This window comes from Lynx rufus, unplaced genomic scaffold (assembly GCF_022079265.1).
Source record: "Lynx rufus isolate CCGP_SWC_20201006 ecotype Redwood Valley unplaced genomic scaffold, mLynRuf1.p SCAF_5, whole genome shotgun sequence".
NCBI lineage: Eukaryota > Metazoa > Chordata > Mammalia > Carnivora > Felidae > Lynx > Lynx rufus.
Window position 1 is genome coordinate 25776729 of NW_025814867.1, and position 23464 is coordinate 25800192.

Below are 23464 nucleotides of genomic sequence, written 5' to 3' on the forward strand. Positions count from 1 at the left end.
AAAACCATTTTGCTTACTTTAAAATACAACTCTGCAAATTGTTAGCATATTTCAGTATCTTGGTACAATTATGTTAGGATTACAGGTTCTTTAATAGATTGATATTTAATGGTTTTTGTTCTTAAATTCTGGCATTTCTTATATTATCCATATCATGTGGATTTTTTTTTCTTTTTGTGTTTTGGTAAGTAAATTAGCTTAAACACATGAGGTAACACTAGCCCTGAAATACCCATTTAAAAATAACTTGTTTAAGAGTATTATGACAATAAATAGTATATTCTTTGTTACCTTAACTTTTCATAGCCATTATAGGTTACCTGTTTTTTAAGATTACTTTGACAATCTGGGGCGCCTGGGTGGCGCAGTCGGTTAAGCGTCCGACTTCAGCCAGGTCACGATCTCGCGGTCCGTGAGTTCGAGCCCCGCGTCGGGCTCTGGGCTGATGGCTCAGAGCCTGGAGCCTGTTTCCGATTCTGTGTCTCCCTCTCTCTGCCCCTCCCCCGTTCATGCTCTGTCTCTCTCTGTCCCAAAAATAAAAAAACGTTGAAAAAAAAAAATTTAAAAAAAAAAAAAAAAAAAGATTACTTTGACAATCTAGTATAGGTTGCGAAGATCTTGAGAGAGTAGTGGGGTGGGGGTGTGTGCACAAGTGCGTACACTCAGTGGAAGCAGACTAGATTAGAAAGAGCATGTGTTTGGAATTAGACACAAGTTTAGTAATTTGTATGACTGGATAAAATACTTAATTTTTGAGTCAGTTTTTTTCCCTCTATTATATGGAAACATAGCAAGGTTATTGTGAGTTTTAAATGAAAATGTACAACACTTATTAGCACATCGTAAATGTTCAAAAATAGCTATTATGTTCCTTAATTTAAAAAAAATGCTAGTTGATAGGAGAAAGAACAAAAATTGAAGGGAAACCATAGTATTTGTAATTTTTCTGTTAGAAAATAACTCGCATGCTTAATAAATAGAGAAAGAAGGGAAAGCTTACAATAGATTGGTTGTTTTTGACACTTCCTTGTAGCTTTGGGGAAATTAATTTTATAGAGGAAGGAACATCTGACTTTTTTATGTTACCTCGTGCCTTTTTGACATAGAGAAAATGAATACTTAGGGCATTAAACAATAGTTTTATGCCGCTATTTAACGGATTTAAGGCTTTATTCCATTTCCGGATGGGAAGGTGGAATTATTTAATTTCTTCAGTGAAATTCAGATGATCCACAGAAGCTTAGAGCTAGGATTTTTACATTATGAAATTTTTGGTTTTTTCCTTTAAAATATGACATGATTGATTAAATTCAACAACAGAAATTGTAAATCTTAAATTTCTTTGCTTAAACTTTTTTGCATTTTTGAAAATAAATGCATCTGGTATATTAAAAATGATCTTGGTAAAAAAATAAAATCTTAGATTTGTGTTTTTCTGTTATCATAAAATATTTCTCCATCTCTTTTATGGGTCCACTGCAGACATTCTTATTGCAGTTGTCATTTATAGGGTTAAACATTTGCTATATTGTAACATACGAAAGCACTTAAGCTGTTTGGAATTGTTTACTTGCTAAAACCAGTGTTAGTCAGCAGAGGCAGTACACCAGATTTCCTTGTGGCTTTTAGTGGAAAATGTTAAAAGCGCACTCATTTTTCAGTTATAGAATTTTTCAGTTTGATCTGGATTAGTCACAGAACTGGCATGAACCTTCTAATTGTGAAGGCTGTCCAAATGCACTATTTTTTTCTCCTGCTAGAGGAAGTTACATCCCCGAGCAGTAGCTCAGATCTCTGGTAAGTGTAACATGTGAGCATTACTAGGCATTTCATCCTGCGGTTCTGCAGTCTTTGCTATTCAGACTGTTGCTCAGTTGGAATGCTTCTGTGGGGCCGATCCTGAGGTTCTGTAGATATTTTTTAAGGACCTACCTATTTGGAGGTATCAGTGGCCGTTTTGCAAGATCATCTGGGGAACAGGAAAGCATCTGAAATCTACTGAAAAGGATAACTGTAGCGGTTTTCACAGTGGAAGGAAACTATATTGGCACAGAGCAGATGATTGAATAAAGTAGTTGGCTCAAAGAAGATGCACAGTCTGCTGTTTTTTCCTGTGAATGAAGACTATTTAATGGAAGCTGTATTCATGTGGAGATCAAAGGAAACACTGGAATGATAAACTACTGGGCTTTTCTCTCTCTTTTCTTAAATGAAAAGCCTGAAGCAGTAATTTGAGCTCAAATGCCTTCTAATTCCTTCGCAGCCTGCCTGTTCCGTTAGGATCCTCTGCTAACACTATTTCTGCCTGGTGCTGTGCCCTTTTGCTGGAGCAGCCACAGACAACTGCCTGATGGAGAAAGAATGAACGCTCTGCCTTGCTTATGCTATCGATGGGAATAAAGCTATCTGTGTTTCTTCTTTATATGGGATATCTGGATTAATCAAGCTGTATTCTAGTACCAAGAGTCCTATTGTCTCTTGGGGTCTGACTCATCGCATGTAAATGTACTGCAGCTTTGCTATTAATGCAGAGTGTTGTTGTTTTTTTTCTTTCCCAAACACAGAAAGAATTGTCAACCTCTGAGCTTCATTTTAAGAATTTATGCTGAGCTCTAGATATTTTTTTTTTCCTCTGGATAGTATCTGCTTTAAACCAGAAGCTGAAGAAATGAAGACAAATTAGAAGTGGAAACAGAATAGTGAGATTTTTTTTTTTTCCCAATTATAAGCAAGTCAGCTACTGGTAACTATATGACCTTGCAGGCAAGAGTGGGTATAGCTATAATCCTCTCTGTCACAGTAGTTGTTTCTCATTTCATCCTGTATTGTGTGGTGTTGTCACCCCAAACAATAATCTTTTTATGCAAGTAAATTTCTGTGAGACAGAGAGCAATATGATTATTTTGGAAAGGGAAAAATATTTTTAGATGAGCTTGTACTGGACTCCGTTTTAGTTAGTGACATGTTGATATGAAATTTCTTTTAAGTATTACAGTAACCCAACAGAAAATAACAGAATTTTGTTGTTTTTAGGAAGTTATGTTATGTAGTCATAATTTTAAACTTCAGTTTTTCTGATAGTACTTACTAACTTTAAAAAACCAGCTGCGCTGTTCAGAGAATGATCCTAAGTGTTGTACAGAAGAGGAGGAAAAACTATTTGTGCTCTTCCAACTGTGACTTTTATCACATAGCTTGGAATTTAGTGTTTTAAAAGAGCGAATGAGTCGAGTGTGTATTGTTGTTTTGGAGGAGGTAGAAGATGAATCTCCTGCATTCATTTCTAAATTGCCACAGGAAAATAAATCCCTACATTCACCACCACCTTCTGGAAGTGTATTGGTAAGATATGAGAGTTTATGTTTATTATCTTCTACTGAACTAATGGGGTAAATTTTATCTTTTAAGAATAAACATAAGGTGGCTTCCACTAGTTTTATTAAAAACCCAAATAAAAGCAGTATAGGTATGTAAATATGATGCAGTATTACTTGTGTATAAAATGGACACAATTTTGGTTTTTACTTCTTCAGATGTTTAGCTAACATTCTCAGACTTTCCTTACTATGTATTACTCTCTTACAAAGACTTTTTAAAAAATAATTTGAGAATTGTAGTTCTGGCAACCACGTTTCTGTTTTCATTTTGTGGTTTTAAAAAATGATGTAATGAGAATGAGGAACTGTATGTTTTAGGAAAGGTTTACTACTGCTAGCAACACCGAGGCACAACCTTTTCTGTAATGAATTTTATGTATTTACATGCAGCACTTTTATATGAAAAAGAATCAGACTTCCTTAACCTTATTTTTAATGCTGTTGTCAATTGGTTTGTTTGACTAGTATAATATGATACCTTATCAAAGAGACTGTTGTTGATTAAGAAATTGTTATATTTAGACATGCACGTGTTTGCCTCTTCGTGTTATTCAGGTATTTGCTATTTTTTGGTCTTTGAATAGTAGTGATTTTCATCAATTGCCAGATTTTCTTTCTTCGGATTTAAATCTGTATAACAGGTAATGCTAACCCATGCAAGTTATTGAATGCCCCAAACAGAACTTTTCAAAAAGGCCTGCCTTCATGGGCATCATTGTGGCCTGGCAATGGCTTGTTTGACAACTTATGTCCCACAAGTAGATGTTGAGATGTCACACTTGTATTTGGAAGAGACTTTGTTTTTTACCATGTATATAAACAAAAGGCTTCTACTCAGGTTTGATTGTGTTTATTGTACTACCTAATTTTGGCCATACTAAATTGATTTTTTTTTTTAATTAGGCCTTTTTTATTCAAGGAGGAATCCTGTACTTTCATACAATTTGACTCAATAAAAGTATTGGTTAATGTCAAAAACAAATTATTGTTGCTAAAGAGAAGAAAAATTTTAGGATTAAAAATTATGTGGAAATATCTTTAGAATTATCCATGCAGTGTGATTAATATTTTTATTACTGTCTTGTATTTTAGCCATCACTGGTGCAAGCTATATTTAATGGAGATCCTGATGAAGTTCGAGCACTAATATTTAAGAAAGAAGATGTTAACTTTCAGGTAAAACAATGAATTCACTGATACTGGCCTTTAAATCTACTTATAAAAACTCTTTTCTAGAATTATGATTTTGTTAAAAAAGACGTAACAGTTCTGTAACAGTTGTTTTAAATGAGGGCAGAGGGTCTTGAAGTAATTGCCTCAAAAGAAGGGGACTGGGTGTATATTCAGGGTAAAAACTAACACAAGAGGACTAGGAACCAGTGAGGGTCCTTTGTTTCCACAGCTTTTTACTTGGGAATATTTTACAGAAAAGTTGAAACAATATTCTGAATACCCACATACACTCCACGTAGATCCAGCAGTGAGAACATTTTGCCACATTTGCTTTCCCTCTCATATTTACACATATTTTATATATAGACACATACGGTTTTTTCTTTTGCTGAATCCATTTGAAAGTAAGTTGTAGACATCGTGACATTTGACTGTTAAATACTTGTATGCATTTTAGATGAGGGTTCTTTTTTGTGAACTCTAAAAGACATTTCTATTAAGTTTATAATATATCTGATTTGATTATGAGATCGAATTTGTTTTCTGTAAATAAGTATGGTAAGCATTATACAGAGACTCATCTGTTTGAGCCTCTCAGTAAAGAAAGACATATTGTTTGAAAAGTCTCCAAACTGAAAGGTGTAGTGGATTTGACATTCAGGATTGACATGAGAGACAGTTTTATACAGATTGGGCATATGGATAATTTTCTGTTTCTCTAGTGGCCAGTAGTTTCTTTAATTTACTGAATTGAGGCTAAAGATATATAATTTACTATAGTAAGATCTAATTCATTAATGTGTATATTTTTACGGGAAACATGTTGACAGTACATTCTTCATACATAATTCAGTCCTCTGAATTATTGTGGTGAGGGGGTCATGATTCATAAAGTTGCCATAGCAACACCAAAACAGATGACCTAAAATGATTGGTAGTTCTGCAAAAGCCTGCAAGGTCATCTCAAGCTCTCATCTTTCTTTCATTCTTTCATACAGTACTACTGTGATAATGTTAAGTAGATATAAAAAGTATTAATCTTTTAAAAGTTGGATTATCCAAATAAATTTAATCTTTAGCTAAAATGGTTCATTCTAACATTAGAGTGATCAAAATGCTATTACTACATTTTTTTTAAACCTTCCTAAATGAATTGCCTTTAAATTTATATTTATTGGAAACATGCACCTAATTCAGGATATATTTATTTATTTTAAATGGAGTGCCTTGTTACTTTACCTAATTGGGGTGTTCTGAAGAGTCTATTTTTTTCTTAGGACAGAAAATAGTTACAGGGGTATAGAGTTAATGAAAAGGAAAAAAATGGCTTTCTGTTCTGTTGAACTCTAGTTTTTTGGGTTTGTTTGCTAGTTTTCTTAATAGTACTAACAAATCTTATCTTGGTGAGAAAGTTTGGACTATAATGCTACTTACCATGATTAATTTCCCTGTCATTATGAAGTCTCATAGCCAACACTGTTTTCTGCTGTATTGATCAAATTATTTTAAATTTTTAAAAATTACTCAGAATCATCTTGAGCATAAGTTTATTCTACTGTGATGTCCTTGGAATCTATTGTGTATGTGTCATTAGTGTGTCACCCCCAAACATTTATGATTTTTAGCCTCTACTTATAGATTCCTTTCTTTACTTGCTTTTAACCACCACTTCTTTTTTTTTTCAATATATGAAATTTATTGTCAAATTGGTTTCCATACAACACCCAGTGCTCATCCCAAAAGGTGCCCTCCTCAATACCCATCACCCACCCTCCCCTCCCTCAGTTTGTTCTCACTTTTTAAGAGTCTCTTATGCTTTGGCTCTCTCCCACTCTAACCTCTTTTTTTTTTTTTTTTCCCTTCCCCTCCCCCATGGGTTTCTGTTAAGTTTCTCAGGATCCACATGAGAGTGAACACATATGGTATCTGTCTTTCTCTGTATAGCTTATTTCACTTAGCATCACACTCTCCAGTTCCATCCACGTTGCTACAAAGGGCCATATTTCATTCTTTCTCATTGCCACGTAGTACTCCATTGTGTATATAAACCACAATTTCTTTATCCATTCATCAGTTGATGGACATTTAGGCTCTTTCCATAATAACCACCATTTCTTAACATCTCCTAGCTGGTGCCCTTACTGTGACTTAGGGCAGAACTAAAAGGTTAGTACTTCAAATCAGTAGGCTTTTCTTGAGGGTGGGTGACTTCAGTAGTCTTCAGTGATTCATGGGTTTTTGACCAGTTATTCTACAGTTGCTTTTACGTCTTTTCTCATGTGACTCTTAGTAGTTGAGAGTATTGTCATAATTTTACAATTTGTTAAATCTGTGATCTGAGTTAAATCTGTGATTGTTGATAGGTAATAAAATATGTTTAAGTTTTATGTCAGTGTGACAGTGGTGTTTTTTTAAAAATAATTTTATTTAAATAAGTAATTGAGAATAACATCTCTTTGAAACTTACAGTTTTTGAAGTTGTTTTTATCAGTTTTTAGAATGGGTATACAAATTCAGATTTGTTTCTGTACTGTTAAATGAACATTGTATTTTTCTAGATTTATTTTAGTTTCTTCAGTCATGTCCTGAAGTTTTGGATACTGTGAATCACCAAATAGCATTTTTCTTAGTAACATACCTGAATTGATTTTTAACAAAACTCTTAATTTAAAATACATGTGTATTATTTGGTTGAGAAGGAAGTCTTCTGTTGTAGAGGCTTAGGTAAGATGATTTCACTAGAAAATGCTGGAGTTCTGGTGGCTCGGTTGCTTAAACGTCCAGCTCTTGATTTTGGCTCAGGTCATGATCTAACGGTTCCTGAGTTTGGGTCCTGTATCGGACTCTGCACTAGCAGCGTAGAGCCTGCTTGGGATTCTCTCTCCCTCCTTCTCCCCTGCTCATGCGTGTGCGCTCTCTTCTCTCTCTCTCTCTCTCTCTCTCAAATAAATTTTTAAAAATGTTGGAGTTTCATATTTGGAGGCTTTGGGCCACAAGTAATTGAGTGCCTAACTAAATACAGGTTTATTGCTTTTATAATAATTTACTCTAGAGCAAGGCAGTTTGGTTGGTTAAGATTGTACTGTCAGAGCTCTGGGTGAGTGGCTCTGTGAGGCTTTCAGCTTTCTTCTAGTAGAGATGACTGATGCATTTTGTGCTTATGACACACAGCCAAAGAAATGGAAAGGGGACTCTCCCTGTAAGTTTCCTTTTTCTTTGTATTTTTAATCAAGCAAAACTATCTTTTTCCAAATCCCCTCCAAACTCCCCCTGAGATTGGATTGGTTACTGGCTTACTCTAAACCAATCCACCAGCAAAGGTAGAATGGGATTAGCGTTTTGCTTAGATTAGTCATTGTTTTTCACCTGGTTCATCCCCTGGGACAAGAATAGAGGCTTATCATCACTGGTTATATTACCATTCCATATGTGGAGAAAATTTGCATTTTCATAGGAAGGCCTAAAGGGGAAATAGTTGTTTGGGTAGTAACCTAATAGAAGATATTTGATTGCCTAGAAGCAGTTGAAGTAGCAAACTTTTAGAAAAATAAGTTACCTGGTTATGGAAGAAACACTGTTAATCAAAAAGGTGCTACTGTCAAAAATTTATGAAAGCAGAGTGGTATGTATATATAGTGTAAAGAACAATTGGAATTTAAGTTATTAGACCTAAGTACTCCTGTTTTCTTACCTTATTGCCTATATATACTACTTGAGCAAATCCATTTAAGTTCTTTGAGGCTCTCTTTTGTTATAAAATGTATGGATTACAATAATGGCTTTCAGGGTGTTTGCCACTCCAAATTTAAGATGCTCTAAGGTGTGCCTGGGTGGCTCAGTAGATTAAGGGGTTAAGCATCCAACTTGGGCTCAGAACTCAGGTCATGATCTTACATTCATGAATTTGAGCTCCACATCAGGCTGTCTGTTAGCATAGAGCCTGCTTTGGAGCCTCTCTCTGCCCCCTCCCCTGCACGCCTCTCAAAATTAAATCAGATAAACATTTTTAAAAAAAATTTTAAGATGGTCTAAAAATTCTGAATGACCTTGAATGACCTCCTGCTTTTGCCCAGAAGGTTTCATTTGTATTTCTAAATATATGTAGCCAAAATAATAATTATTATTATTTCCTTTCCCGAGGATTTAGTAAAACTTAATGCCCTATTGTAGAGTCCAAATAATTTAGTCTAAAATATCAATAACATATTTCAGAGGAAAGGTCTGACTTTGTCAGAAAATTATTTCTACACAAAGAAATTGTTTTCCTGTGTCCAGAGTGATAGAAATTGGTGTTAATTATAGAATTTTATTTCAGAGACAGTGATATGCCTAAATCTTTTTATGTTATGATTCAGTTCATACAACAATCTTGTAATGTTGGTAGGTTAGCATTTCCATTCCACTAATAGATAACAAAACTACAATTCAGAAAGGTTAAATATCTCCAGGACCAGTAAGTATAGCAGGAACAGGAATTTGAACCCATGTCAGACTTGATAGTAACTGGGAAAATAAAGTAAATTGGAGAGAGAGAAATAGTTTTTTTCTTTTGTCAAATAGTGCCATAAAACAGTAATGGTTCAGAAGTGGATTTTCCCCCCAAAAGTTAGGTTGATTCTATGGACTCCTATCTTTTAAACTGTAATTCAAATGGATTCCTAATTTTCATGATACCAAGTGCTGTTAATGTTAGCATTGCAAATGAGTGACTACATAAGCCTCCCTGATGTCTTAATTTTTGGCTGGATAAAAATGTCATTCAAGATAATACCAAACTAGAGGTAATTATAATTTAGCCAATGCTGTTCTCAGTATTCAAAACAGGAATGCTTAGATTATGAGTGACCCTTTTTAAACACAAAAGAGTTGATTTAAGAGCTAGTCAATAAGTAGAGCTTCCCTATATCTACCATATAACTTAGTATTTTTGAAAATGCTATCTTGGATATTTTATTAGCTTCTGAATTTAGCTTTGTCATTCAAAGTATTTTGGGATTGATTTGCCAAAATAGCCTTCCAAATTATTAACATCTTTAAGCTTTCAAAAGTACTTTCTGGGATCATTGAAATGATGTTGATTTTACTTTGTCAGATGAAGTGCTCAGCAAATCTATATATACACATCATACAAACATCATTAGTTTTCGTTATTATAATAATATTGTTGGCAGTTAACACAAAGTAGTAAACCCTGAGTTTACACAGGTTGCCTGAATTCTACCCACCCCCATCCTTCACTGTGTTCTCTAGTCTTTTCTGGAAATTAACAAGAAATGCTCTAATCTTTAACCAGTCTTTCTTGTGGCCACATGTCACTTCTGCTGGCTGTCAGTATACCACACTGTTGGTGTTCTAAGTTCTTAAAACCTCTTCACTCCGTTACTTGAGGTCATGTGCACTCTCTGCCCTAAAATTGTACATGTGCACATGGTCTTTTTTAGCTACTTACAGTAATTAGTAATGGAACCTGTGACCAACCCTTCAACCCCTTCTCAAGCGTACCCACCCAACTTCTAGCTGGCTTCCATGGAACATCGAGTAGTAAGGGGGGGAGTGAAGAAGAGCAAGGAACCAACTCAGTAAACACCCAGGAGAGAATTCCTCTATAGTTTATAGGTGCCTAGAGATGGCACCTCTCCTCTATTCTTGCCAGTGCTTCTAGCATCTAGCCTCAGATTTTTAAATTTTCTTCACCAATGGTCAGTTTTCCCCCAAGATCTTAAATGAGTTTACATCCTGTCATTGTGACTATAAATGGCTTTGGAAGATTCTGAAACAAAGAAGGTATTATCTAATGAAACTAGCTGTTTTTGCAGCTAGAGACTGATGGTGACTTATTTTTATATTCCATTCATGTATTGTTTTTTATTTAGCATATACACATTCTGCATCTTTCATTTTTCATCTCCAGTATATTTGGGGAATATATATTGGGAATGTAGTATATTAGTCCATATTAGTAATGAGAACTTCTCATTTTTCTTTATAGCCACATCATTTTCTATTGTTTATAATGTAATTTATTTAACTAGTCCCCTTTTAGAGAGCATTTGGATTATTTTAAATCTTGCTAATTGGAAATAAATTGAGATCTTTTCACCAAGAAAACAAAAATTCTGCTTCAGTGGACATGCAAAATTTTTGGAATGTTTATATTTATTATAAATTATTAAATTATCATCTTTCCAAATAGACTAAATGTCCTCTTAGTTCTTTGAAGCAATTTTACTGGACATGTATAAATAAATAGATGTTGGGTAAACAGTGATATGTTTTTTTTTAAGTTTATTTATTTTGAGAGAGGGAGAGAGAGAGTGTGCACACATGCTCAGAAAGGAGCAGAAAGAGAGGGAGAGAGAGAATCCCAAGCAGGCCCCGCACTGTCAGTACAGAGCCCAGCGCGGGGCTCGAACTCAGGAACTGTGAAATCATGACCTGAGCTGAAACCAAGAGTCGGACACTTAACTGATTGAGCTACCCAGGTACCCCAACTGTGATATTTTTAATAAAGATCAGGTACTTTTACTTGCATAGTCTGAAATAATGCTGATGAGTTTTTATACTTATAACTGTATATAAGTAATATGTTAGGTAGTAAAACAAAAATGGCATAAATTCTGTCCAAAATTTTAGACAGAGCTAAATTGGTCTGTTAGTCTCAGCTAGTACCTCAGCCTTTTTTTTTTTTTTTTTTAGGTTTTAGTGAGGTATGATTGATATACAATGAATTACATATATTTAAATTACACTGTTTCATAAATTTTGACATATGCATATACCTATGAAACCTTCACCATAATCAAGGTAGCTAATGCTTCCATCACTTCCAAAAGATTCCATTTGCCTCTCCATAACCTCTGATTTGCTTTGTATCACTACAGATTAATTTGTATTTTCTAGAGCTTTATATAAATGAGATTATACAATATGTCTTCCTTTTGTCTGGCATTTTTTCACTCAGCATAATTATTTTGAATCTCACATGTTGTGGCATGGTATTAACAGTTCTTTTCTGTTGCTGAGTAGTATTCCATTGTAACTATAAACACAATTTGTTTATCCACTTAACTATCGATGGACATTTGAGTTGTTTCCCATTTTCATCTATTACGAATAAAGCTATGATGAACCTTTCTGTACAAGTCTTTGTATGAATATAGGCTTTCCTTTCTCTTGGGTAAATGTCTAGTGGTGGAAAGGTCAGACCATATGGTAGGTATCTATATGTTTAACTTTTTAAGAAATTGCCAGCTGTTTCCAAATTGGTTGTATCATTATACATTCCCACCACCAAGACATGAGAATGCCAGTTTTTCCACATTCTCACCAATATTTGGTAAGGTCAGTCTTTTCTAATCTTAAAAATTCTAATAGATGTGTATCCATCCCACAGTGTATCTCATTGTAGTTTTAATTTACATTTCTGTGATGACTAATGATATTGAACATCTTTTCATGTGCCTCTTGGCAATCTGTATATCCTCTTTGGTGAAGTGTCTTTCAAATGTTTTTGCTAGTTTCTTTGTTTTTTTTTTCCCCCTTAATTGGATTGTTTTCTTGCTCTCGAGTTTTGAGAGTTCTTTGTATGTTCTGGATACAAGTACTCAATCTGTGGTTGTGTTTTCATTCTCTTAAGAATGTATTTGAAGAGCAGAAGTTTTAAATTTTGTTGTTGTCCAGTTTATCAATTTATTCTGTTATGGATTGTGGTTTTGGTGTTGTATCTAAAAAGATCTCTATCTCCGCATCACGTAGATTTTCTTTGTATCTCCCAGAAGTTTTGTATTTTACATTTAGATCTACAGACTATTTTGAGTTAATATTTGCATATTATGCAGGGTATATGCCAAAGTTCACTTTTTTAATATGTAGATATATTCAGTTCTTAGATACTTGTGGAAAAACAAGACTATTTCACTGAATTGTCTTTGTGTCTTTATTAAGTCAGTTGTTAATGCCAGTGCCATACTGTTGTGATATGGTAGCATTTTATAATAAGTCTTGAAATCATCAACTTCTTTCTTTTTCAAAATTGTGTGAGTACTTAGTGTTTTTATATATATTTTAGAATCAGCTTGTCAGTCTCTGGGGAGAAAATTGGATTATGTTGATCTGTAGGTGAAGTTGGCAAAAATTAACATCTTAACAATATTGAGTCTTCTCACCCAGCTCTCCATTTATTTAGGTCATTTTTAATTTCTCTCAGCAGATTTTGTAATTTCACTGTGGATGGCCTTTTTACATACTTTGTTAAATTTATATTTTATAAATTTTGTTCTTACTATAAATGGTATTTAATTCAAAATATGTTAAATATCCAGTACTGCTGAGGTAAGTTTCTTTTTGAGTACTCTCTCCAGTGCTCCAGGAAACACAGGTTTTTCACCCTGGCTGGCAGGAACAGATTACTTCCCTGTATGCAATCCAGGCACTATTCCTTCAAAATCCATGTATCCTCACTGGTGATGCTATCACCTCCAACTTGGCAAAATATATTTTTTTTACTGTGTGTGTGTGTGTGTGTGTGTGTGTGTGTGTGTGTGTGTATGAGAGAGAGAGAGAGAGAGAGAGAGAGAGAGAGAGAGAGAGAATCTTGCATATTACAATGATTATGGTCTTCCAAAGGATTAAACTATAGAAATTAGATAGATACACAGTAGTAGTAAAATTTCATGAGGGCAGTTAGGAAAAATAAAGTATCAAAAACCTCCTGGATTAGGATCATAAGGAGAAAACGGTTGAGAAGCACTACTTTAATTGCTTTAGATGCTTCTTTTCACCAGACTTGGGTAGTATTTTTATACACTTGTGCTGCTCAGTACTTAGTTGAGTATACAAGTGCATAATCTGAAGATCTCTGGCATTTTCTAGCTGTACCATCCTCTCTCTGTTACTCTGTCCTGAGAATTCTAGTCCCTATTCTCCCCAAACTGTGGCATTACCTTACTTTGCCTTATTCTAATAGGACCTGGTATTGATATGTAATTTTGGGAGCACCTGGCTGGCTCACTTGGTAGAGCATGTGACTCTTGATCTCATGGTTGTGAGTTAAAGCCCCATGTTGGGCATGGAGCCTACCTAAAAAAAATAATAAAATAAAGATATGTAATTTTGGTGTTTTATTTTTTTTACTGGGAAGAACAAGTAAATCTTAGCATAGGAATATCTGTTTACTGCTAAATTTATAGAAGAGGATAAATTCAGTGTTTAAAATAGGATTCTTCCTATTGTCTTTTTAATATTACTACTGATAGAGCAATGTGTGGGTTACAACATGAATTAATACTTACATTCTAAACTTCCTAAATAGAATATGCTTGAGGGCAAGAACCATGCCTTCCATTTTGTAGGATAGGTAGCACTGGAAAGGGATCTTAGAAATTAAGTGGTTATATCATCTCTATTAAAGATGAGACAAAACTAAAGTCTTGGAGTTTATTTGATTTGGTCACTTATATTTAGCAGAGATAGCATAAGAGCCTAGTTTTCTTAATGTCCAGTTTGTTTTCTGTCCATGTTGTCTCCACTGGTTTGTCACCCCTCAATTCTGCCTAGTGGTTTCACATTACAATAAGTTTCTTAGCTTTTGTCCTATAGCTATTAAGTATGTAAAGTCTTAGTAAATACCTGCTAGCTTAATTTGGTATAACTTGGTATGTTGGTCCATTCCCTTGAAAAATTATGTGCCAGTTACTGTGCTGGGTACTGGGGAGACAAGTCTGGTTATACATACTTTTTCCCCCTATTCTTCCCTGCTCTTTCCTGACTCAGGATATCGCTTGTGCCCATGTTGTCTCCAATTCAATCTTTGCTTCATCTTCATTTTCTCTTTGTTCTTTAGGTTACCCCTGATAGTAGGCAGAATTCCTAAGATGGCCCACAAGAATCTTACTCCCCCTCCATGTACATATCCTGTATAATTTTCTGTACTGTAAATATGATAGGATAGCACTCTTGTGATTACTTTATAACGTTTGGCACAGTTGACTAGGAAGGTGAGATTAGCTGAGTAGACCTGACCTAATTACATGAACCCTTTAAATGTGGACCTAGGGGCGCCTGGGTGGCTCAGTCGGTTAAGCAGCTGACTTTGGCCCACGTCATGATCTCACAGTTCATGGGTTCAAGTCCTGCATCGGGTTCTGTGCTGACAGCGCAGAGCCTGGAGCCTGCTTTGGATTCTAGGTCTCCCTTTCTCTCTCTGCCTCTCCCTTCTGCCACTCACACTCTGTCTCTTTCAAAAATAAATATTAAAAAAAAAATTAAATGTGTATCTAGAGTCAGAAACAAAGACAGTAAGGGATTTGATGTGAGGCAGGTTCTGTGTTGCTGACTTTGAACATGGAGGGGAGCCTCATGGTAAGGATTGGGCAGTCTATAGGAACAGACAGAGGGCAACTTCTGGCTGACAGGGAGAAAACTGGAACCTCAGTCCAACAACCACAGTGAACTCAATTTTTACCTAAATGAACCTAGAGGTGGATTCTTCCTTAGGTCTCCTGGTGAGAACATTGCTCACTGACACCTTGATTTCAGCTCTAAGAGCGTCCCTGAGCAGAGAACCCAGCATACCATGCCTGGACTTGTGCCCTACAGAACTGTGAATTAATAAATGACTGCTGTCTTAAGCTCCTAAGTTTGTGGTAATTTGTTATGCAGCAATGGAGAACCAGTATTAAGACTTACATATATATCTCTTTTTCTGGAACACCTTTCTTGGTCTTCCAGGATGTGTATTATGGCAGCCTAATAGATATCCACAGCACTCTGAACTTCTTGTTTGTAGCACTCATGTTAACTGACTTGTGTCTTGTTCAGTACCTTTAACTCTCTGGATATAGGGACCTGGTTTGAATTATTCTCTGTATTTATACCCAGTCTGTGGTGAATAATAGCCATTTAAGAAGTGTCAGAAGGGAATGAATAAAAATAAGACATAGTCCCTGACTTTGACAAGCTTATGATCTAAAGGTGTTTGGCTATGTTGTGTGTGGGTATTCTTGCTTGTGTTTGTGTATGGAATGTTTTTGGGTTTTGGTGGGTAGGAACAGTCAGCTATTAGTTGCCCAAGTGCAAAGTGAGTTAAACTGGCTTCTTTCCATGGTCGTTTTGCCTTACAACTCCTTCAGTACTTATTTAGACAATTCAAATCACTTTGACATAGGAAGGGTGAGTCAAGCAAGGAAGGAAAGAAAGGGAGGGAGGGAGTGAAGAAAGGAAGGAAAGAAGAGAGAAGGAGGGAGGAAAGGAAAAAATGTGTGCTTGAAATGCATGTGGACAAAGGCACTCTTCTGTAATAACTTTATCATTTGCAGTATTCTCTTGATGATCTGTCAGAGCATTGACTTTAAAGAGACAATGAGATGGGATATTCTACCGAGTTGTCAAGGGGACTAAATCCCATCTTGCCCCCAATGCTCAGGAATAGAAGTTGGTTCTAGGGAAGGCATTTAATAAAGTTCTTAGTGTTAGTTTCCCTGACCAACTAGAAAGCAGCTTTCATATTATTGTATTAACGTCCAAATCATCATCATTAAATAAAAGTAAAGTTTGCACAATTGCTGAACACACAGCACAGAAGCAGCACAGGAAATGATGGGAACTTCATAGGTGAAGAGGAGATGCTGGAAGCTGCCAGTCATTGTTAAAAGCTGCCTCATAAGCCAAGTGTATACTTTTTGATAACATGGGGTTCACTCTTCATGTTGCCAGAGCAGTGCCACATATGAACAAATCTAAATAGCTGATATATTGGTAATTGTGCATAAACCAAGGTACCTGTAATAATCAAAAAGAAGCCCAGAAGAGAGAATTAAAGAAGAACAAAAAACAGTGCATGATGGTACGGGCTGCAGTTTTAAGGATGAAGGATCCCAAACAGATTATTTGGGACATGGAGAAATTGGATGAAATGGAGCTTAACCCAGTGCAGCAAACAGTTAAATGAGAAGGTGCTGAAGACAAACGTAAAAAGCTGCGTGAAACCTTTTAACGTATTCTACAACTCTGTGGAAGAGAATCTGGATATTTACAAAGAATTGAGAAAGCTAGAAGTAGAGTATGAACAGAAGAGGGCTCAACTTAGCCAATATTTTGATGCTGTCAAGAATGCTCAGCATGTGGAAGTGGAGAGCATTCCCTTGCCAGATATGCCACATGCTCCTTCCAACATTCTGATCCAGGACATTCCACTTCCTGGTGCCCAGCCACGCTCCATCCTTAAAAAGTCCTCGCCTATGACCTTCAACGCAGGTAGTTTCTATACTTCCTCTTCTTGGACATGGTGTTCCACATTTGCCCCCTGGCAGAAAACCTCCTGGTCCTCCCCCTGGTCCACCACCTCCTCAAGTCTTGCAAATGTATGGCTGTAAAGTAGGCTTTGCTCTAGATCTTTCCCCCTCATAGGTGGGATGAAGACATTTTATATAGTCCTGAACTTGCTCAACGGGGTCATGATGATGATGTTTCCAGCACCAGTGAAGATGATGGTATTCTGAGGACATGGATCAAGATAAGCATGATGACAGTACTGATGACAGCGACACTGATGGGTCAGATGGGAAAGTGAAGGGGCTGAATTTGTGCACTGTGATGATAATGAAAGAGACAACAATGAAGAAAAAAAGTCAGGTCTGAGTGTAAGATTTGCACATATGCCTGGAAAATCAAGGAAGAAAAAGAACATGAAGGAGCTGACTCCTCTTCAAGCCATGATGCTTCAAATGGCAGGTCAGGAAGTCCCAGAGGAGGGGCGAGCAGTAGAAGAAATTTCAGAGGATGATGATGAAGGTGATTCTGATGATTCTGAAGCAGAAAAGCAGTCACAAAAACAGCATAAAGAGGAATCTCTCTTTCTGATGGCACATTTCCCGCCTCTTCATAGCAGCAAGCTCCCACGCAGTCTGTTCCTCCTTCTCAGATACAAGCACCTCCCATGCCAGGACCACCTCCTTTTGGACCACCACCTGCTCCACCTTTACAGTCACCTGGACCACCTGCTTGGCCTTCCTTCTGGACCACTTCCAGGAGCTCCTCCATTCCTGAGACCATCTGGAATGCCAGGGCTCCAAGGGCCTTTACCTCGACTTTTACCTCCAGGCCCACCACCAGGCTGGCCCCCTGGCCCTCCCTCAGGTCCACTTCCAGGTCTGCCTCCTGGCCCTCCTCTTCAGGGACCCCCACCAAGGCTACCTCCCCCTGCACCTCCAAGTATTCCTCCACCCCGTCCTGGCATGATGTGCTCACCTTTGGTGCCTGTACTTGGACCTTCCCCACCTGGGCTTTTCCCACCAGCTCCCTTGCTGAACCCGGGGGTTTTAAGTGCTCCACCCAACTTGATTCAGCAACCCAAGGCGGATGATACAAGCGCAGCCACCATTGAGAAGAAAGCCACAGCATCCATCAGCCAAGCCACGGATCACCAATCCCTAGGCGGAGATTACTTGATTTGTGCCCACTGCAATGAGGGTACATCAAGAGAACAAAGGGACCGCTGCTGCTCCCCAGAGAAAGTCAGAGGATGATTCTGCTGTGCCTCTTGCCAAAGCAGCCCCCAAATCTGGTCCATCTGTTCCCATTTCAGGGCAAACTAAGGATGATGTTTATGAAGCTTTCATGAAAGAAATGGAAGGGCTACTGTGACAGCTTTTTTTTTTTAATTTTTTAAAATGTTTATTTTTGAGAGACAGAGCACAAGTGGGGGAGGGGCAGAGAGTGAGGGAGACACAGAATCCCAAACAGGCTCCAGGCTCTGAGCTGTCAGCACAGAGCCCAACACGGGGCTTGAACCCACAGACCATGAGATCATGACCTGAGCTGAAGTCGGATGCTCAACCCACTGAGCCACCCAGGCGCCCCTGCTGTGACAGCTTTTAATGCCAGAACGGGTTTCTATTCGCATGAGTGGTTCATGGGGAAAGAGGCTCGTATTAAACTTAGTGAAAGAGCTGCCAGGGTATTTTTAAATTTCATTTCAAGAAGTATCCTAAAATTTAGCCTTGTTCAGAATTTATTGCATATAAGAGAGAGTTATTTCATTCAGAATAGATTGGTTATTGAAGCCAGGCTGTTAACATCTATTCCCTTCTTACCACCATTTTCATCCCGTTTGTTTCCCTTCTCCAGTTCTTTGGCAACATGGTCAGGGGATCTTTGTTACTTATTTGTTTTGATTCTCTTCTTGTGTGCTATTGGCACTGGAGTAGAGATTTCTGAAAAAAGTTTATTTTACCCCATCTTGCCTTTTGTGTTTGACCTATTTTAATATTTTCTTGTAAATATTTTGTAATATTTTAGTAAAATGGGTTGCAATGTCATTTCCTATTACAAATCAAAATATGTGGGAAGAAATTGTACAGTTCTTTGATTAAAATTGTTTCCCACTGACCTAAACTTTGAGTGTTTCATGGAATAAATAAATAAATGTTTGACAAGAAAACAGCAACAGCAACAAAGTACCTGTAATAGCCAGAGTCAGATTTGGGAAAGGAAACAACTTGTCCCATCCCACCCAAATCATGTAGTCACAAAGAAAACATATTTTAATTACATAATCTTAAATTACCTAGGATGAAAGTGAGTGATTTAATTAATAATAGATTAATTACTAAATGAATAAACATTTTCCATAAAATTACAGTGACACATCTTGAGATATGTTTTTCCTTATCTTATTATAATTACTTGTTGTGTAAAACAGGTAAACAACATAAATATTTTAAACTAATAATGTACCATTATTTTCTTTGGTAGTTTTTATACAGAACTAATGATTTGAATATTAACCACAGTGATTTAAATCATGTTCTCTTGTGCAAGCTCAATAAATTAATAATAAAGTTATTTTAGAATACATTTATCTCTGCATATGAGAAAAATATGATTTGTGAAATGCTTTATGTCAAGTTTTTATCATTAGTTTGGAAGATAAATGTGTACAGTGAGGGTTTTGGGTTTTGTTTACATAGAAGCTAGATTACATTAATTTTTTTGTTTGGGTTTTTTAAGATTGCCTTACACAAATTTCTGTCAACATAATTTCTGTTTTTATTCTTAATTCCTTTGTAGACCCAAATTGGTGGTTGGGGGAAGGGCATGGGTGCAAGGGGTGAGTAGTTTTCTTTTTCAATTTTCAGGTGACTTTTTTTCGTTTTCATTTTGAACATTAGCTCAAGAGAACAAAACTTGCCCAACCAACAAAGAAAGCTACTGTTGTTCTTAAGCTGAAATACCATATTAGGTCCTGTGTCTTCTGCCAGGTTTTTATATGCTTTTCCTTTTAGTTCAGTTGTATTTTAATTGATATTTTAGACAAGTGATTGAACACTCATGTTCAGTGTTTTTTCTCCTTTCTTTTAATCTTTTAAAAATTTAAAAATTTTAAAAAAGATTCTTTGAATCTTTTAAAAAAACTTTAAAAAATCTTTTAAAAATCTTTTAATACTCAAAAATACGTAAAACAAATGTAGACTATAATGAATTATTAAATGTAACCTCTACCCAGATCAAGAAAGACAATGTTGCTATTGCTACAAAAGCTGTCTTGGTGCCCACTTTATGATCAGAAGTATTTATTCCCATCCTGCAATATAGGCATTACTATGACTTGTATGATAGTCTCTCTCTGTTTTCTTTTATAATTTTGCCATTTAATCTTTCCTCTCCAAACAATACAATTTAATTTTGCATATTTTTAAGTTAAATGAATCTTGCAACATATATTCTTTTGGATCTGGGTTCTTCTGCACGGCACTATCTTATTTCAAAACTTTACCCGTGTTATATGAACCTAAGATTATTCATAATATTCCGCTGAATGCATGCACCACAGTTTATCCATATTCTGCTGTTGATAGATAGTTGTTTCCAGCTTTTTGCCTATTATGAATAATGCACCTATTCAGAAACGTGCCTCTGTTGCACATGAGCATGCATTTCTCTAGGATATATGCCCACTCAGAATTTCTGATATATAGGCTCTGCATACGTTCATTCAGCTTAAATGAGAATGCTGTATTAAGCAATTTATACTCCCATGAAAATTGTATGAGATTTCTTTTTGCTCCACATTTTTGGACTACATCCTTTTTGTTTTGTAGTAGTTAAAACTTTGTTTTGTTATGTAGTAGTTAGTGTGTCTCATTATTTGTACAAAGTTTGAGGTTTTTTTGATGACAATGTCAAATACCTTTTTTTTATATGTTTATTAGACATTCACATAGCCTCTTTTATCAAATGCCTATTAAATCTCTTGCCCATTTTTCTTTTGAGTTCTCTTTCTTTGCTTATTAATTTACATTTCTTTATGTATGCAGAATATGAACCTTTTGTGAACTGTGTATGTTGCAGATGTCTTCTCCCAGTCCAGCTTGACTTTTCACTCTTGTGTCATTGAACATGAGGTCTTAATTTAATGTAGTCAAATTTTTCAGTATTTTCCTTTATGGTTAATGCTTTTGAGCTTTTTTTTAAATTGTTTATTTTTATTTTTGAGAGAGAGCAAGACAGAGCGTGAATGGGGGAGAGGCAGAGAGAGAGGGAGATAGAATCCAAAGCAGGCTCCAGGCTCTGAGCTGTCAGTACAGAACCTGATGTGGGGCTTGAACTCAAGAACTGAACCACAAGATCATGACCTTAGCCGAAGTTGTACGCTTAACCAGCTGAGCCACCCAGGCGCCCCTTCATAGAAATTCTTGAAATCACACTGTGTAAGACCCCCACCCCCCAACTATGTTCTTTTCACTCAAAATTGCTCTGGCTGTTCTAGTGTCTGTGCCTTTCCATGTAAATTTTAGATCATTAATATCTAAAAGGAATCCTGCTGAGATTTTGAGTAAGATTACATTGAATCCATAGATCAAATTGACATCTTAGCAATAATGAGTCTTCTAATTCATGAACATGTTATCTCTATGTAGGTTTTCTGTAAGTCTTTAATGAGTATCTTACAGTGAACGTATACGGATCCTGCAAGTTTTTATTAGATTTATACCCAAGCATTTTCCTGGCTTTTCTTTCTTTCATTCTTTTGTATTGTAAATGTAAAGTCTTTAACATTTTTAATTTCCAGTTAATTGCTAGTATGTGGAAATACATTTGCTTGTTGTATATTGACCTTGCATTCAGCAACTTTTCTAAACTCATTTTTGGATTTTTTACAAAAAATTTTCTTGGGATTTTCTCCATGAACAATATGTCATTTATAAATAGAGACAGTTTTATGTTTTCTTTCCCAATCTATATGCCTTTTGCTTCTTTTTATTCTTACTGACTTAGGACTTCCAGTATGAGAATGAATAGGAATGACGAGAGTAGACATCCTTGCCTTGTTTCTGATCTTAGAAGGAAAACATTTACTCTTTCACCATTAAATAACTGGTATATTTCTCACGCCAGTCAGAGTCGCCAAAATGAACAAATCAGGAGACTATAGATGCTGGAGAGGATGTGGAGAAACGGGAACCCTCTTGCACTGTTGGTGGGAATGCAAATTGGTGCAGCCACTCTGGAAAACAGTATGGAGGTTCCTCAGAAAATTAAAAATAGACCTACCCTATGACCCAGCAATAGCACTGCTAGGAATCTACCCAAGGGATACAGGAGTACTGATGCATAGGGGCACTTGTACCCCAATGTTTATAGCAGCACTTTTAACAATAGCCAAATTATGGAAACAGCCTAAATGTCCATCAACTGATGAATGGATAAAGAAATTGTGGTTTATATACACAATGGAGTACTACGTGGCAATGAGAAAGAACGAAATATGGCCCTTTGTAGCAACGTGGATGGAACTGGAGAGTGTGATGCTAAGTGAAATAAGCCATACAGAGAAAGACAGACTCCATATGTTTTCACTTTTACGTGGATCCTGAGAAACTTAACAGAAACCCATGGGGGAGGGGAAGGAAAAAAAAAAGGTTAGAGTGGGAGAGAGCCAAAGCATAAGAGACTCTTAAAAAGTGAGAACAAACTGAGGGTTGATGGGGGGTGGGAGGGAGGGGAGAGTGGGTGATGGGTATTGAGGAGGGCACCTTTTGGGATGAGCACTGGGTGTTGTATGGGAACCAATTTGACAATAAATTTCATATATTGAAAAATAAATAAAAAGAAAAAAGAAGTTTGCAGCACTCTCAACAATAGCTAAATTATGGAAAGAGCCTAAATGTCCATCAGCTGATGAATGGATAAAGAAATTGTGGTTTCTATACACAATGGAATACTACATGGCAATGGGAAAGAATGAAATATGGCCTTTTGTAGCAACATGGATGGAACTGGAGAGTGTTAACGCTAAGTGAAATAAGTCATACAGAGAAGGACAGACTCCATATGTTTTCACTCCTATGTGGATCCTGAGAAACTTAACAGAAGACCATGAGGGAGGGGAAGAAAAAAAACTGGTTAGAGAGGGAGGGAGCCAAAACATAAGAGACTCCTAAAAACTGAGAACAAACTGAGGGTTTATGGGGGGTGGGAGGGAGGGGAGGGTGGGTGATGGGTATTGAGGAGGGCACCTTTTGGGATGAGCACTGTGTGTTGTATGGAAACCAATTTGACAATAAATTTCATAATAAAAAAAAAAGTTAAAAAAAAAAGTTAAAAAATAAATAAATAAATAACTGGTATATTTCAAGTTCAAGATTCCCCCCCCCCTTTGATAGTAGCTGTAGAATCTGAAACTTACATGATTTTAAAGTTCTACTCTAAATTAAGTTTTAAGGTTATGAAATGTATAATTTACGAGTGTTGCATATTCAGATTACCTTTATTAAGTTGGAATATATGCTTAATTTAACAGTTAAATATCATGGTTATAGACAGTGTATGTGCATATATTTGTGACAGTCTAGATTTATTTTTCTTCAAGTTGTTCCTGTATAAAATGTTACCACTGCTGTAGATTAATACTTAAA

The 23464-nt window shown here is 36.3% G+C and overlaps 1 protein-coding gene across 5 annotated transcripts in view; it reads left to right on the forward strand.

The window, feature by feature from the left end:
* The window catches only part of ANKRD28 (ankyrin repeat domain 28), a 200480-nt gene that overhangs the window by 75621 nt on the left and 101395 nt on the right, over nucleotides 1-23464 (forward strand). For 2 of the 5 annotated variants that reach the window (XM_047098954.1, XM_047098957.1), the window contains exons 1-2: nucleotides 1880-3342; nucleotides 4470-4553. In XM_047098954.1, the coding sequence (XP_046954910.1) occupies nucleotides 3223-3342; nucleotides 4470-4553 (204 nt within the window). In that variant the 5' untranslated portion in view covers nucleotides 1880-3222. Of the gene's footprint in view, nucleotides 1-1879; nucleotides 3343-4469; nucleotides 4554-23464 lie in introns of those variants that run through there. The other 3 variants (XM_047098956.1, XM_047098955.1, XM_047098958.1) reach the window with 2 other exon arrangements.